This window comes from Physella acuta, unplaced genomic scaffold, assembly GCF_028476545.2.
Source record: "Physella acuta isolate Inbredline_101_S28 unplaced genomic scaffold, ASM2847654v3 ptg000336l, whole genome shotgun sequence".
In the NCBI taxonomy this organism is placed as follows: domain Eukaryota; kingdom Metazoa; phylum Mollusca; class Gastropoda; family Physidae; genus Physella; species Physella acuta.
Genome location: NW_026731855.1, coordinates 211,156 through 227,762, shown reverse-complemented (window position 1 = coordinate 227,762; position 16,607 = coordinate 211,156). Strand labels below are relative to the sequence as shown.

The 16,607-nt window shown below is 37.0% G+C and overlaps 2 protein-coding genes and 2 non-coding genes across 4 annotated transcripts; 1 reads left to right on the top strand and 3 right to left on the bottom strand.

The window, feature by feature from the left end:
* Positions 1-1,521: 1,521 nt before the first annotated feature.
* Positions 1,522-4,232, bottom strand: LOC131940980 (elongation factor 1-alpha). Its single transcript, XM_059299925.1, has 7 exons — positions 4,067-4,232; positions 3,775-3,954; positions 3,507-3,674; positions 3,257-3,400; positions 2,899-3,141; positions 2,341-2,505; positions 1,522-2,138 (listed from the first exon to the last, which is right to left on the bottom strand). The coding sequence occupies exons 1-7, from the start codon at positions 4,208-4,210 to the stop codon at positions 1,788-1,790; spliced, it is 1,395 nt and encodes a 464-aa protein (XP_059155908.1). The 5' UTR covers positions 4,211-4,232; the 3' UTR covers positions 1,522-1,787.
* Positions 2,611-2,854, bottom strand: LOC131940981 (small nucleolar RNA SNORA73 family). The gene has a single exon (XR_009386601.1). It is a non-coding gene; the product is annotated as a small nucleolar RNA SNORA73 family (small nucleolar RNA).
* A 5,305-nt stretch (positions 4,233-9,537) lies between the features above and the next one.
* Positions 9,538-9,609, top strand: Trnaq-uug (transfer RNA glutamine (anticodon UUG)). The gene has a single exon. It is a non-coding gene; the product is annotated as a tRNA-Gln (tRNA).
* A 3,488-nt stretch (positions 9,610-13,097) lies between these two features.
* LOC131940972 (small ribosomal subunit protein uS14m) lies at positions 13,098-16,476 on the bottom strand. The gene is made up of 3 exons (XM_059299919.1): positions 16,319-16,476; positions 14,182-14,445; positions 13,098-13,566 (listed from the first exon to the last, which is right to left on the bottom strand). The coding sequence occupies exons 1-3, from the start codon at positions 16,361-16,363 to the stop codon at positions 13,384-13,386; spliced, it is 492 nt and encodes a 163-aa protein (XP_059155902.1). The 5' UTR covers positions 16,364-16,476; the 3' UTR covers positions 13,098-13,383.
* Positions 16,477-16,607: the final 131 nt, after the last annotated feature.

Here is a 16,607-nt window from a genome sequence, read left to right as displayed (position 1 = left end):
TATGGCCACAATGAAACACAATTTTTTAATGTATTCATGATTAGTCATTACTAAATACTAAATACTAGTAAATACTAATGGTTAGTCAATAAGTCAATAATTATTAATTAATAATGAAAATTATTTTATAATAATAATATTTTAATATTTTGATGGAAGGTTCTCATTTAATGTAGATTGTTGTAGATCTAGATCTACACTAACTGAACTGCAACTCTGATTTTTAACAAAAAAATTTCATTTAGCCCTAGAAAATAAGAAATCTAGATCTAGATTCACTGAGTGCTGAGTTGCTGTACTGAAGTGTACTGACTGTGTGTCAGTAGGCTACTCAACTGTACTGTGTAGTCACTGTAGTAGTGTGTAGTGTGTGTAGATCTTTAAATTAAAGTTAACTAACTGTTGCTGTACGACTGTACGTAGTACTAGTATAGACTCACTTCTTAACTAATAATAACTAGAGATCTAGATCTAGATTCTAGATCTAGATCAGACTCTGATGAGTCTCAGAGTCGGTGACACAGTCACTCACAGTGACAATACTTTCTCCAGTGTGTTAATGATAAATATTAAATATGCAGTGTAGAGAAAGACAATTAAGAATTTACTAATTTTAACGTTGGACACCACATAATATTATATTAGATCTAAATACAGGTAACGATAAATCAGGGCTAGATCTAGATCTACTACTGACTCTACTGCTACCTCGGCTGTTTTACTACTCGTACTTACATTTTAGTTTATGACAGTCACTAGCAGTTTTTATTCTTGATCCATAAATTTTCTTACTAGGCCATCATCTGATTCTGATCTTTTAATTTATTTAGATCACGTAGCTAGGCCTAACCCGTAAGTCTTGGGATATAAGGCAGTAGAACATCCCTGAGGGGTACCCTATTTTTCTTCCAGACTTTTTTCTCCGGTGGGGGGGGGGGGGGGGGGGGGGGGGGGGGGGACTTGAAATTTTCGGGAGGGGGAGGACTTAAATTACCGGAGGAGGCGGACACTTAAACTTTCTATATACATTCCATTTCGTTCGAGGGGGGGGGGGGGTCCCGAAGAGAAACTCTGGGGGTACCTAACTAATAGGAAGGGAAGAAAGGGCTGTTAGATGTGCTGACTAATGTTTCTTCTAGGTATCTCTTCTGCTTCCGCCCTCTTCCCCGAGAAAAAAGCCTGGAAGAATAAAAGTGCTGACCACATATCCTTAAGCCAAGATCTTTGGCCAATCAATGCGATAGATTGACCTTGTTTCTCCAACCCATTTCCCAGTTTTTATGTTTAAGACAAGCTTATGTGTTCAAGTGTAATAGAGGTAATCTAAAATTTGATCAAGTCGCCCCACGATACAACCTCACATGGAACTTGTGTAAAGAAATTGTTCATGGCTTTGATAATCCCTCAACATTGCCTTGAGCTTAAAATAAGTTAAAATGTATTTCTACCCAATGTTCCTTATGCTTAAGTTTCTAATTATAATATATTGCCATAAGAAAAAAATAAAAATAATACCAAAAGTAAATTAAAAGCTTTATTTTACACTAAGAACATTTTTACATAATAAATAAAACATTTTTCCTCCTGAACTCTTTTCTGTGCAATTTTGACTGTAAAAGCCACCTAGACCACGAAATTAAAATGAGCTGAGTCAGCTTCTTAATTGGCATAAAACTAAAAATTGCAGCAAAATCTTTGCTACGATAATGTGGACAGTCTTTTTTAGACTTCTGAGAGCTTTCGCAAAATCTGTTTCGAGCTATGAAGTAAATTTCATCATCTCTTATTCATTTCTTCTTGGCTGCAGCCTTTGTGACTTTACCGGCGGCGGCATCTTCCTTGATAACAGACTTGATGACACCCACAGCTACTGTTTGTTTCATGTCACGGACAGCAAAGCGACCAAGGGGTGGGTACTCCTGGAAAGCCTCCACGCACATAGGTTTGCTTGGGACCAAGTCAACCATGGCAGCATCTCCAGATTTAACAAACTTGGGATTGTCTTCCAGCTTTTTGCCTGAACGACGATCACATTTCTCCTTGATTTCAGCAAACTTGCAGGCAATGTGGGCAGTGTGACAGTCCAACACTGGTGCATAGCCATTCTTGATCTCACCAGGGTGGTTCAGAATGATGACCTGCCAATACAAATAACCTTAGAGTTAGAAAAACTACAACATTTTTAATGATCAGAGAGTACAGGATAGAATGCACATATTTATCTAGTGGCTCCTACCCTGATGTGATTGATTTAAAAAATTATGGAAATTACTTTAACTATTACCCCCACAAGAAAACCTTGTAAAATCAATTAGTCTGCACACAAACACCCAAACCTACCTGAGCATGGAACTGCTTGGTGGCCTTTGGTGGATCATTTTTGCTGTCACCAGCAACGTTGCCTCTTCTGATTTCTTTGACAGAGACGTTCTTGATGTTAAAGCCTACATTGTCACCAGGGGTGGCTTCGGGAAGGGCCTCATGGTGCATCTCTACAGATTTCACCTATGAAAATTCAAATGAAAATTCACATTAACACACTGTAAAATAGCACTGCTCCCAAATTATTACAAACATGATAAATTGAAATTTAGTAAAAACATATGGTAGAAATGTACACTGCATGGTTTGTCTCCTCAATCAAAGTCGCATAGCAACTCAGAGAAGGTCATGGAATATGCAGCGAAGGAATCAACATCTAACAAGAGCAGTTAGGAGAAACCGTTTGATGTACAACGTTGTGGAAGAGGATAAACCTCAAGCCTTCTGTTACAAAGGACAATCGGCTCCTATTCGCCACCATGACCGTATTGTAATAGACCCGAGGGTCCTTCACAATACAAGTCAACGTTGATATATTGATACAACTTGTGTCTAATTTTAATTTCAAATAATTACCTCAGTTGTTACGTTGGTGGGAGCAAAGGTTACAACCATGCCAGGCTTGATGATACCAGTCTCAACACGACCTACTGGCACTGTACCAATGCCTCCAATTTTGTAGACATCCTGGAGGGGCAGACGGAGGGGCTTGTCACTTGGACGAGATGGTGGCTGAATGCTATCCAGAGCATTGATCAAAGTTTTGCCAGAAACCTTTTCTTCCTTGCCATCCTTGTCTTTACGTTCAACAGCCCAGCCCTAAGAAAGAATTTAGAAAAATATAAGGTTTCAGGTCTCACAAAATCAGGGTATGCCTAACAAAAAAATATGGCAGACTTCGCTGCATTCACAAGCTTTTTAGCATGGGACTTACCTTGTACCATGGCATGTTTGGTGAATCCTCAATCATATTATCACCAACCCAACCAGAAATTGGCACGAAGGCAACAGTCTTAGGATTGTAACCAATCTTCTTAATGTATCCACTGACTTCTTTCTCAATTTCCTTGAAACGACTCTAAAAACAGAATAAAGTGTAATGTTAGATCTTGTAAAATTGTGTAGAAAAAATTCAGTAAAGAAGGAAAAATTTAAATGCTTATTCGTGACAAAATCATACATACCTCACTGTAAGGTGGAGTGGTGCTGTCCATCTTGTTGACACCAATGATGAGCTGTTTGACACCAAGGGTATAAGCAAGAAGAGCATGTTCACGAGTCTGGCCTTCCTTTGAAATACCAGCTTCAAACTCACCAGTACCAGCAGCAACAATGAGCACAGCACAGTCAGCCTTTGAAAAAAAAAAAGCATGCCAATTGCAAATTATCCACACAAGCACAGATTATTTAATTGAAAAAAAAATGGCAATGTAAATTTGTCTTATCAACTACCTGTGAGGTGCCAGTAATCATGTTCTTGATAAAATCACGATGTCCAGGAGCATCAATGATGGTAACGTAGAACTTGTCAGTTTGGAATTTCCAGAGAGCAATATCAATAGTGATACCACGCTCACGCTCAGCCTTCAGTTTGTCCAAAACCCAGGCGTATTTGAAGGAACCCTTGCCCATCTGAAAGTTGTTGAAATTCAAATTGTAATTAATATTGTAAAAATCAACAGATTTGACTTGCGCTAAAACAAAAAAATATATATAAAAAAAATTTGGAGGGTAGAGTACTAACCTCTTGAGCTTCTTTTTCAAACTTTTGAATAGTACGCTCATCAATACCTCCGCACTTGTAGATCAAGTGACCAGTGGTGGTTGATTTTCCAGAGTCGACATGGCCAATGACCACAATGTTAATGTGAATCTTTTCTTTTCCCATGTTGAATGTTTATGATATCGTACTGTAAAAGAACAGGATATTAGGTTTATAAATTCCAAGACATTTTTTAAAAACCCTAGATCTATTAACTTATTAACAAGACATACTGAAAAACTAGAAATTATTCCAGATCTAGAATCTAGAGTAAGCCTATGTACTATGTATTACTATGCAGATCTAATTAAATCAAATATTAAATAAATTTTCATATGTAGACTATGTCCAGTGTGAGTGCACATAGATCTAGAACTAAGATTCTAGATCTTTTAATTAGCCTACTACTAGTTAGTTACTAGATCTAAATCTAGATCTAGATTCTAGATCTATGTAATATGTAATGCAGCATGTCTCAGTAATGTGGTAGATGCTAGATCTAGATCTTGATTTTAAAAGTACTTAGGGGCCTATAAACTATAGATTATGATCTATGTCTTTATATTAATTTTATAATACTAGATCTAGATCTACTTTACTTTATGTTGTCACACGTGGTGAAAATCAATGCCACCACCTCATGCCGGTTATTGATCGACCATTCCAAAAAATTAAGTTAGGCCCAATCGGTAAAATTTCATTGATGGGAATTTCAATTTAGGCTTAATGGAATAATATATAGATCTATATAATAATTCTAGATGATAGAACTAGATCTAGAATCTAGAATCTAGATGGGAATTTTTATAACAGTGCCGGTGTCTGATCATGACATCATGGAATCTTCTTTAAAAAGGGGGTGTTAGGTTACTGGTAGTCAACTAAATAATACACACATGGCTGGCTAATATACTAATGTCAACTGCTAACCCTGTCCCTAATCCTAACCCCAACTCTGGTCCTATCATACGCCTAACCCTGATTTCAAAACATAAAATTAGTCGAGATAAATTGAGATTACAATACCAGATTTTCTAGATCTAGATCTAGTCTAGATTTTAGATCTAACAACCCAACACACATATTTTGTGGAAGAGTCTATTAATACTATTATCATTATGAATATTTAATATTATCGGATATCGTTATCTAAAAATCATCCGAATCTAGATCTAGATTCTACATGCCTGTCCTAAGATCCCAAGTCTATATTTAATATTTAGATTACAATATCGACTAAGATTCTAGATCTAAGATCTAGATCTAAAAATAATCGACACATTTTCCTATCGATAACCGGGTTTGCACACACTCCGACCTACCTCGTGTCTCGCTCAGATCCTTGGTGAAATATTGTGACCGGGTGAAAGCCTACCATCGTTTATATATGGTCCAAACCAAGGGAGTTGGGGGGTGGGGTGGGGGGGTCAGGAAGGGGAGGAGTCAGACTCAAAGTGGATTGTGTGGGCATCTTAACCGCGTGTGGAATGGAGGAGTGGGGTTTGGTCGATTGTAGGAAAAAAAGTCACAGGAAAAAAAAAACACAGGAAAAAAAAACACAGAAAAAAAGTCACAGGAAAAAAAGTCACAGGAAAAAAAGTCACAGGAAAAAAAGTCACAAATATATATTTGCATGATATTTGTTAACACTTTTATGTATTAAATATTTAGAGAGTGCAAATTAACTTAGGATTAATTAAATGTAATGTAATGTGTGCAGGCTGTATACGCATAGGAATTTTTATAATTCATCTAAAAATATTTATTATGAAGTATGTAGATTGTAATTATTTTAAACTTAAGATTAGTAGCATTTAATAGAATGCTCCAAAGTCCACGTTTTTCATCGTGTTTTTTTTTAAATACCAATATTAAATGACCGTGAAATGGTAAGTTCATCTGACTTGCTGCCCTCAACTCATGGCAACAATAGTTATGTTTAGTTCAACCACCTTTACTTCCCACATTTATCACGCTCATTACATAACAAAACTTAGGTTCAAAACAGAAAGCCGACAAGGTTCAAAGGCTGTCGATGACGCATAACGTCAACAACACACAATATGTTCGGACAATGCCTACTGAGGAGAGGCCGACCAGAGAATAGCCTACGGCAAAATGTGCCTAAATTTCTTTTATAATTAACTTTTCTACCGCGTATTTAACTAAATACGTAACAAATGTTGAGATTGCTGTGTAAATTATTTTAGAGTATTTTTTACTTACAATTGTTATAAATCATAATGCTTTTAACGTCTATAAATAATTTATGCCATCAAAAAATACAACCCACAACAATAAACATACAAAATTTTACAATTTTTATCAAATTAATAAAAATATTTCTAAAAAGATTTTTGTGACTTTTTTTCTGTGACTTTATTTCTGTGACTTTTTTTCCGATAAAATTTTTCCACTGTGACTTTTTTTCTGTGACTTTTTTTCCTAGCAAAAACTGTGACTTTTTTTCTGTGTTTTTTTTTCCTGTGACTTTTTTTCCGTTTACCGTTTGGTCTAGGTGTGATACTGTCCATACCTTGAAACTTTAATATTGCGATTAGGCCTAGTTTCGATTAATTAACCTAATCGATCGATAACCATTTTTTACACATGATGTTTAGAATATTTCTAAAGTAATTAGACAGTAAATTAATATTGGTTTTTTTTTTTAAAAAGACACTCAAAAGCTAGATCCATGCTGTGGGTTAGTCAACCTTAATATTTAAATAAGTCGTAAAAAAAAAACATTTCTGAACCAAACTACTGGATTTGTGAGTTAAACACCCAGGGGCATGCTGTTGCAAAGTATTCCCTTTGTTTCGTCTTCCTACCCCCCCCCCCCCTCACTTCCCCAAGTACCCAACTCCCCTCATTAAGTAGGTTAAATTTATAGGTCTAGACTAAATTTTATTTAAAAAAAATATTCGCTTATAACTACTAATCTAGTCCACAATCTGTTGAAAGATTGGCGTATCGATTTTAAAAAAATTAAAAAAAAATTAACAGCCTTTAAGTTATGAATGAATCGTTGTTAAGAGATAGTACGCCAATTCGTTTAGGTAACCTTGAAATTCCTTTACCCTAGCTTTTGTTTTTATCCCCCCCCCCCCCTCACCTACGCACTGGGGGGATTGGAAATTGAATACTGTGTAAAACGTCATTTCACGTGGAACGTCGTTTCTAATGGACTTGCTTGCCGGTTGCGTCATGCCATGTTTTGTTATTTAGAACCTAAGCAGCCGGCTGCCAGTATCGGCCTAGTCCTTTGTGGGGGTTAAACCATGGTAACACACAGACGTTATTGTGAAAGATTATATTACTATCCACGTGTAGAGCCAAACAAGTTGTGAAACAACCTACGAAAGGAAAATCTATTCACGCTTCAACGACTGACACGCCGGCTGACCTAGATTTACCACGTGGCGAAGCGGTGTTGTTCGTGTACACATTTTTATCAGTTATCATGTAGAGTCTACGTCTGAGTAACAAAATGACCTAATTAAGGTTTTAAAATCATTTACCTAAATTAAAGAAGAAAGAAATAATTTAAAAAACAAAAGGATGATGACACCTAGTAACTTAGAACTACCAACTTTGCAAACTGTTAAATTTAAAAAAACACAATCTTTATAACATTCGTTTTATTGGGCAGGCTAAAACTTAAAAACGGCCTGAATGGATGGTCACATTTTGATATTAGATTCGATCTGTGTGATATGTGTGTATCCTAGACTAGGTCTACTCGTCTGTATCTGGTTATAGTATTGCTATCATCGGCAGTATGTAGGCGTATGTGTGTGTCTATGCCACCCAATCGAATGTGCAAGCCACTATGTTCTTCTCCAATGTTTCAGTGTAAATTCTCAAAGGTCTAATACGTTATGTACAACACTCTAGCCCTCACTTTATAATTTTACCCAACATTCTCAACATAGCATCGCAAAATCTACAATATTGATTAGTAGCTAAAAATAAGCACGTGCTAAAAATGCAAAGACACCACGTGGTTTGAGCCAACCTTCCAACTCCCCCTTAAACCTTCAGACACAACAACTCAACAATTTTTAAAAAGATTTTATCAATATTCGAGAAACGAGAAGTCATGTCTTGTGAGCGACAGTGAGCTGTGTTAAAACTTGCGTTGATTGGCCCGTGAATTTCGTGCCACGAGTTGCCGGCATCCATATTGACCTAATTTTGGGACGGGGAAAAAATCGTGCTAGGCCAGCCTAAATGCTAAATTTACTTGTGTCAACAGTGAAGGCTGTGGTTAATTTTTAAAATGTATCTCCTGATAAAATAACAATGGAAAGTTTTCTTTCCTATTCACTAAACACCGTGTAAAATACTAAATAGGCCTACGTGTTAAAAACCCGGATTTACATAGCATCGTAAACTAATAAGGAAAAATCCCTAGCCATTTTATTTTACACACCTAATCTGGCCTACAAATACAATGTGCTCACAGGCCTACACACTGAACAATTATCTAGTGTCGTTGAAACCATTCAACAAAATAAGACACACTGGGTGGTCAGCTTTCGGGGCTGGATAGATGTGGACTAAAGTACAACAAACTGCCCTAAGGCAAACATTTTAGTAGGCCCTACTGGGGCCGAATGGAGAGTTGAGTTTTTTTATTTAGGCTATTGAAGCATGTCGAGGGAGAGGGGAGGGGTGGTTATAGAGACTAGGCAACAATAGAAACCTGTAGTTGACCTAAGAAGTAAGACAAGAAGTGATAAATAGGCCAATAAGTAAGATGACGTAGTACCACCTAAGACAAGATTCACATGTGTAATAGATTAAGATGTGTGTTCACGGCGTACCTCCCCCCCCCCCAAACATCCAATGGAATATAGATGGAAGAAGGGATCTTTCCAATGAAGAGTGAGCCCCTCTCCCCAGGGACGTAATAGAATAAAAATATTACATTTAAATACATATTGAAACTATTCTCCTCTCCCCTTTCCCCTCTCTTAGAAATTTTAAATGGCCCCTAGACAGCAAAATGTCCGAAAGAAACCATGCTACACTAAATTTTAACATTTTCCTTTCATTAGAATTTAAAACAATTATTCGCAAATTATTTGTCCTCATTGGTTATACACATTAATTGTATTATAATAACGCTTAAGGATAGTTGGTTTTTTTTTAATAATTTAAAAAAAAATTAAGTTCAGATTTTAAAATTTGAGACAGAATTTCAAGCTATTATAGGGCTTACAGTGTCAATATAGATCTAACCCTTTTGCTAAGTGTTGATCAGAACACTCGCGGATCTTGAAAGTCCACGCTACTAAAAAAAACATATACTTTAAAGTAAAGCGAAAGTAGATCTATATCTTATAGGTCTACACAACAGCCTACATTATTTTTCTTAATCCTTATAAAATAAGATAAAATTTCTTTATTTCGAGGAATAAAATTTAACCTTTGATAGTGCAACATATGGTTCCATGGTGTAATGGTTAGCACTCTGGACTTTGAATCCAGCGATCCGAGTTCAAATCTCGGTGGAACCTGAGCGGTGGCTATTTTTTAAATATTTGACTCTTGATTAACACTTTGCAACTAAACATAAACACAGACAGCACATGTAATCTAGAAATGTAATTAAATAGAAAATATATTTTTTAACAGTGTCCTTCCCCCCCCTCCCATGGAAATTTTAGTCCGCGTCCCCGAAAATTTCAAGAGCCTCCCCCCCCCCCCCCCCCGGACAAAAAAGGCTGGAAGAAACACTGGATTGTTGGGCATAATTTTAAGCACTGTAGAGGGTAGAGCATTACATAGGCATATATCAAAGGCTTCACCCAGCCTTTATGTACTGTTGCCACAATCGACACTCGTCGTCATAAAATGTGTTACCATAACCAGTATAAGAGAACACACAACTAATGCAGTTCCTATATTTTGTAATCTCAGCGCATCTCCAACACCCATTCACCTACTAAACATGATTTTTTTTGTAACCCAAATGCGTAAATCTATCAGTTTCTTCCAGACATCTCTTCGGTGTGGGGGGGGGGGGGTGTTGAATGGGGGCGGGGGGCGAAGATAGTCTACCGCCCCCCCCCCCCCCCCCAACGAAATGGAATTTATATAGAAAACATTTGCTTTTACCAATGTCTGCCCCCCCCCGAAAATATCAAGTGCCCCACCCCCCGGAGATAAAAGTCTGGAAGAAACACTGCCCCCCCCCCCCCAATCCTCTTTTTGGTTTATGTAGTTTCAAAACTTTTCCATCGATTTCGACCTCATTTCATCACAATCTTTTGCCGTAGGTGCCCACTGCCCACGAAAATTTATCTCCATTTCGACCACATTTAGGCACTAGTGTTTCTTCCAGACTTTTTTTTTCAGGGGGGGGGGGGGGAGGGGAGGGGGGGGGGAAGGGCACTTGATATTTATTTTCGGAGGGGGGCGGACACTGGTAAAAGAATGTTTTCTATATAAATTCCATTTCGTTGGGGGGGGGGGGGGGGCATGACCCCCCCCCCCCGAAGAGATGCGTGGAAGAAAATCTGATTTCTACTAGTTTAAACCCTCTCCAACTACACTAAATAAAAGTATGTTGACCAAGGGCTGATATGGAAAAAAGCTGACTTAACAAAAAAGACACAACAGAGATAAAGGGGATAGGCCAAGGCCGACAGACAATTGTACAAACAGCGACGGTCTTAAATTAAATAAGTATAACTATAATTGTTCGCAAAGTTTACTAGCATTTGATTTATTCAGTTGGTATTTCAAAAAAAATAAATATTTGTTCTATTGCTTTGTGGGTAAGGGGTCATCTATAAATGACGTTACGCTTTTTTTGACGATTTTTACCTCCCCCTCCCCTCCATCACACGTCGTCACAAAAAGCCAGACCCCCCCCCCCTTAAAATGACGTCACACCTCAGCCCACAACCCCCCTCAAAATTGCTGTTGAATTTTTCTTAAAACAACGATATTTTTCAAAAATATTGTCAGAACTCAGTCAACATTGAGCATTTTGATCAATTTCTATTACAATTTATTAAAACAGTTTTCTAAAACGCGAAAAAAACGGCTAAAATTCATTTTCTAACATTGCTTTTTTATAATGCAAAAGTGTGACGTCCCACCATCTGACCCCCCCCCCCCCCCCATCACAAAATTACAGACCCCCCGCTCCCCCTTACGAGTGTGACGTCATTTATGGACGACCACTAACCCACACCATAGCCCTTCATATTGTGCCAATTGTTGCTGGTACTGTAGTAACTCAGACCATAGCCCTTCATATTGTGCTGTGATTTTTTTGGTAGCCCACAACATAGCCCTTCATATTGTGCTGTGATTTTTTTGGTAGCCCACAACATAGCCCTTCATATTGTGCTGTGATTTTTTTGGTAGCCCACAACATAGCCCTTCATATTGTGCTGCGATTTTTTGGTAGCCCACAACATAGCCCTTCATATTGTGCTGTGGTTTTTTTGGTAGCCCACAACATAGCCCTTCATATTGTGCTGTGATTTTTTGGTAGCCCACAACATAGCCCTTCATATTGTGGTGTGGTTTTTTTTTGGTAGCCCACAACATAGCCCTTCATATTGTGCTGTGATTTTTTAGTAGCCCACAACATAGCCCTTCATATTGTGGTGTGGTTTTTTTCTAGCCCACAACATAGCCCTTCATATTGTGCTGTGATTTTTTGGTAGCCCACAACATAGCCCTTCATATTGTGCTGTGATTTTTTTGGTAGCCCACAACATAGCCCTTCATATTGTGCTGTGATTTTTTGGTAGCCCACAACATAGCCCTTCATATTGTGGTGTGGTTTTTTTTGGTAGCCCACAACATAGCCCTTCATATTGTGCTGTGATTTTTTGGTAGCCCACAACATAGCCCTTCATATTGTGCTGTGATTTTTTGGTAGCCCACAACATAGCCCTTCATATTGTGCTGTGTTTTTTTGGTAGCCCACAACATAGCCCTTCATATTGTGGTGTGGTTTTTTTCTAGCCCACAACATAGCCCTTCATATTGTGCTGTGATTTTTTGGTAGCCCACAAAATAGCCCTTCATATTGTGCTGTGACTTTTTTGGTAGCCCACAACATAGCCCTTCATATTGTGCTGTGATTTTTTGGTAGCCCACAACATAGCCCTTCATATTGTGCTGTGGTTTTTTGGTAGCCCACAACATAGCCCTTCATATTGTGCTGTGATTTTTTGGTAGCCCACAACATAGCCCTTCATATTGTGCTGTGGTTTTTTGGTAGCCCACAACATAGCCCTTCATATTGTGGTGTGATTTTTTGGTAGCCCACAACATAGCCCTTCATATTGTGCTGTGGTTTTTTGGTAGCCCACAACATAGCCCTTCATATTGTGCTGTGGTTTTTTGGTAGCCCACAACATAGCCCTTCATATTGTGCTGTTGCTTGCTGGTACTGTAGTAACCCAGACCATAGCCCAAAATATTGTGCTGTGATTGTGTGGTAGCCCATCATTTGGTTGTAGCTCATTTTGTGGTGTACTCAGGGACGTTTTACTGTCTTGAGTACGGATTTGAACCTGACTTTTGGGCTAGAAGTCTAGCGCTCTACTGCTAGACCATGCCGTCCCACTAATTTCTTTTTAGTTCAAGAAATTATTTCAGTACTATCTGCCAAAAATGAATTTGTTTTAGTAGTTTCAACTTCAGTGGAAATTATTTCAGTATTTTCAGCTAAAATTTTTTTTAGAGAGCAGCTTCGTAAGTTAAATACTCTTATTCTCTTGTTTCCAGTTGTAAAAAAAAATCATAAAATTAATATTATTATGTCTACAAAGATTTATATTTTATTACCAATTCTTTTCATGAATTTGTTTTAGTAGTTTCAACTTCAGTGGAAATTATTTCAGTATTTTCAGCTAAAATTTTTTTAGAGAGCAGCTTCGTAAGTTAAATACTCTAATTCTCTTGTTTCCAGTTGTAAAAAAAATCATAAAATTAATATTATTATGTCTACAAAGATTTATATTTTATTACCAATTCTTTTCATGGTAACAAAGTTTCATAATAAACAATAGCATAAAGCAATAAAATTTAATAACATTGGTACTTTCAATTAATTAGTCCTTTAATTAAAAGTACTTTAAAGAGCTTCTTACCATTATGAAACTTAAAGTCGCTGAATACTTGATTTAATTTCAGATATTTAAAGAATTTTTAAAAATCGTTTTAAAAGAATAAAACCAAATAGAATTTTAAATATGAAAATAATAGTTTATTATTAATGTAATAACATTTTCAAAAATCAGAGATAGCCAGGTTGTGATGTTCTACCATCTTGCACGTGTAAAACCACTCAATTTGTTGTAATCAGCCAAGTTCCTCAACTGAATCCTACTCAACCTGTACCTATAAATAACCCAGCGTGGCCGAGATGTTAGTATACAGCGATTCACTACACGTGTTGGGTTCACATCTGGTGGCATAGTATGAAGTTCGTGAGATGCTTCTTCCTGCAGACACACAAGGGACATTGGTGAGGCTAAACAAGTGACATTGGTGAGGCTAAAGGTTAGACTAAACAAGTGACATTGGTGAGGCTAAACAAGTGACATTGGTGAGGCTAAACAAGTGACATTGGTGAGGCTAAACAAGTGACATTGGTGAGGCTAAACAAGAGACATTGGTGAGGCTAAACAAGAGACATTGGTGAGGCTAAACAAGAGACATTGGTGAGGCTAAAGGTTAGGCTAAACAAGAGACATTGGTGAGGCTAAAGGTTAGGCTAAACAAGTGACATTGGTGAGGCTAAACAAATGACATTGGTGAGGCTAAACAAGGGACATTGGTGAGGCTAAACAAGTGACATTGGTAAACAAGAGACAAGAGAATAATCAAAGTCTGACCCCATTACTTTAAACTTAACATAAATTGTAACTTATTGCTAGTAAATTTAATATTACGTTACAGTTTCTTATATTAAAAAAACCTCAAAAGCAAAAAAATGCAATAGTAAGTACAAAATATAAATAAAAGTAATAATAATATAGGTGTGTCACTGTTGAATTTACTGGAATTTGTATGTTGTGACTTTTAAAAAAAAATCAAACCCATTACATAACACAGACCTGTATCTCTTTGGGTAGGACGGAACATCTCTTGATTGCAATTAACCTCTGTCTGACTGGGAAGTTCTCCGTAACCATAAGTCGTCTCTTGTAATCACGGTACATCCACCTGTTCAGAAAGTGATGCGCAAAGCATTTATGGCGTGCTGGGACCGTGGTGTTGATAGCTGATGTGGTGGAATCAGGCTTGCATATGGTGGGGGCTGAGGCTGATGGTAGCAGTGTTTTGGAGATAGAACTAAACAGTTCAGAAATTCTCGGGATCTGCAATAAGTGAAAATTTTAATCATGTCTGAGTATACATTTTTTTGTTTGAATAATTAATAGATCTAATTTTTAAAATTCCAAAAAGAAATTTTTACAAATTAAATTTCAGAAACCCGGTACCCGGTACCATTGAATTTTGAAAATATTAGTTTCAAAAATTGCAGCTTATTTGAATCAGCGCAAAAAAAAAAAAAGAAAAATTGTAATAACATAAATATATTGTAATAATAAAGTTATGACACATTTTTCTTTTGTTACTATGTTTGTCAGTAGATTTATGGTCCAAATCTTGTAACTTAGTTGTAAATCACAGCAAGATAAGTTACAAGCGCCTCTCCAATGACAATAAAAGAGTACCTAATTTACTATCTAATTAGATATTAAATTAGTCTTCAAAAATTAATTAAATGATAGCTTTATTAAATAATAAAAGGGGAGATAAAAATAGTGATCATGTATTGGCTAGTTTACAAAAAATCCAAGCTTCTAGCTCTAGACCCTCCTGATGGGGTTGCAGGGCAGAGTTATCCTACGGTGTTGTTTTACTTCACTTAATGCCTCTGTATGGCCTCCGAAGTGAGTTTTTACATCATGATCAGTTTGATTTACAAAGGAATCTGCTCAAATGAAAAACAAACTACCCCTTTTTCTTTGTTCTTATATGTGTCAATATTGGATGCTGCTTGGCTGGGAAGATAAGTAAACACTTCCCAATTGAATATAAAGGAAGAGTCCTAGTTCAGTTCTGTAAAACTCATGAACGAGCCCTAGAGTCTTGCCATAGCTGGAAACTATCCACTCTACCACGAGGATGTGGTGTCTCTGTGGTCTGAACCTTCAACCATCAATATAAGCCGCATCCAGGTTGGGTGGGATTCATTAAAAGTCACAACTCAATCTGCTATTGTGCCTGGGCTGGCCTATACTTAAGCTCAGCGAGTAAGGCTGAATACAGGAAGTAGTGGTGGCTCGCTCAATAGGTCAGGAGAGCTGGTATTCTTGAGAGCTGTTTACAAATATCAGACATGCTACTTGGGCTAACTAGGGAGAAATGGCTTGTCATTTAAAGTAATTAATCAATTAATATATTGCAAACTATTTTTTTTTTAAAAAACAAATATTTTTAACACGACAGAGTAAAGTTTGTTGTTAGTGTTACTCTCCATATTTTCAAACGTATAGACAATGCTCTACGTCAAGGTTGTGCTGATGGTGTAAATGTATACCTGGCCTTACTGATACCCCTTTTCAATATTTTCATGTCCTCATCTGCTCTCTCATCCTTGCTTACTGTCATCACTCTCTGTTTTTTTTCAATTAATCTTCAACTTACTTTAAGCCTTTCTTAAAAGCTTCTTTGGAGAAAAACTAGGCAAGACAACATTTGGCAAAGAAATGCAAAACTGCAAATGGGGATGGGTAGGACACACCCTGCGTAAATCAACTAGCAACATCACCAGACAGGTTCTAGATTGGAATCTCCAAAGAAAGTAGTTAGGCTAAAACAAACATGGAAAAGGTCAGCTGTTGCTGTTAGTCAGTGTTAGACTGTTAGTGAAGCAGCCAGAATGATGTTGGTCCAAGTTGGAGGAATCACAGTGAGAGTCGGAGCTGAGTATTGAGTATAAGACAAAGTTAATAGATCTAGATCTAGTAGTAGTATAAGTTTGAGTGGATTGTGCTTTTGTAGAATGGAACTGAAATTATTTGATGAAACCTCTCCCAAGACCACTTCAAGTTTTTTATTTTAGTTTTTTGACATTTGTGTTGAAATGTGTTGAAAATTGTGTTGTGTTGTTGTCATGGCCATACCATTTGCATTTATGATTTACCCAAAGAATCGCTTTATTTAAATAATAAAAGCTCTTACATGTGTTGCACCACCTGGTGCAAACCTCGATAACACAGAAAACATTTTGTTGCATAAGCGATAAGCTGTGCTAAGTTTCTAAATCAGAAGTCTACGTGCTAAATTATAATGTAAGCATACTAAAAATAAAGCTCAAGGGCGCTGCCATTTTGAGTATGAAAATTGTTTCGCGATTTTAAATTTTATTTACCTGTCTAATATAGACTAGGCCCTAACATTTTTTGAAAAAGGAAAACGAGTGATTTTTTTTTTTATTTTGGATGTTTTAGCAGAGCATAAATTGTATTAT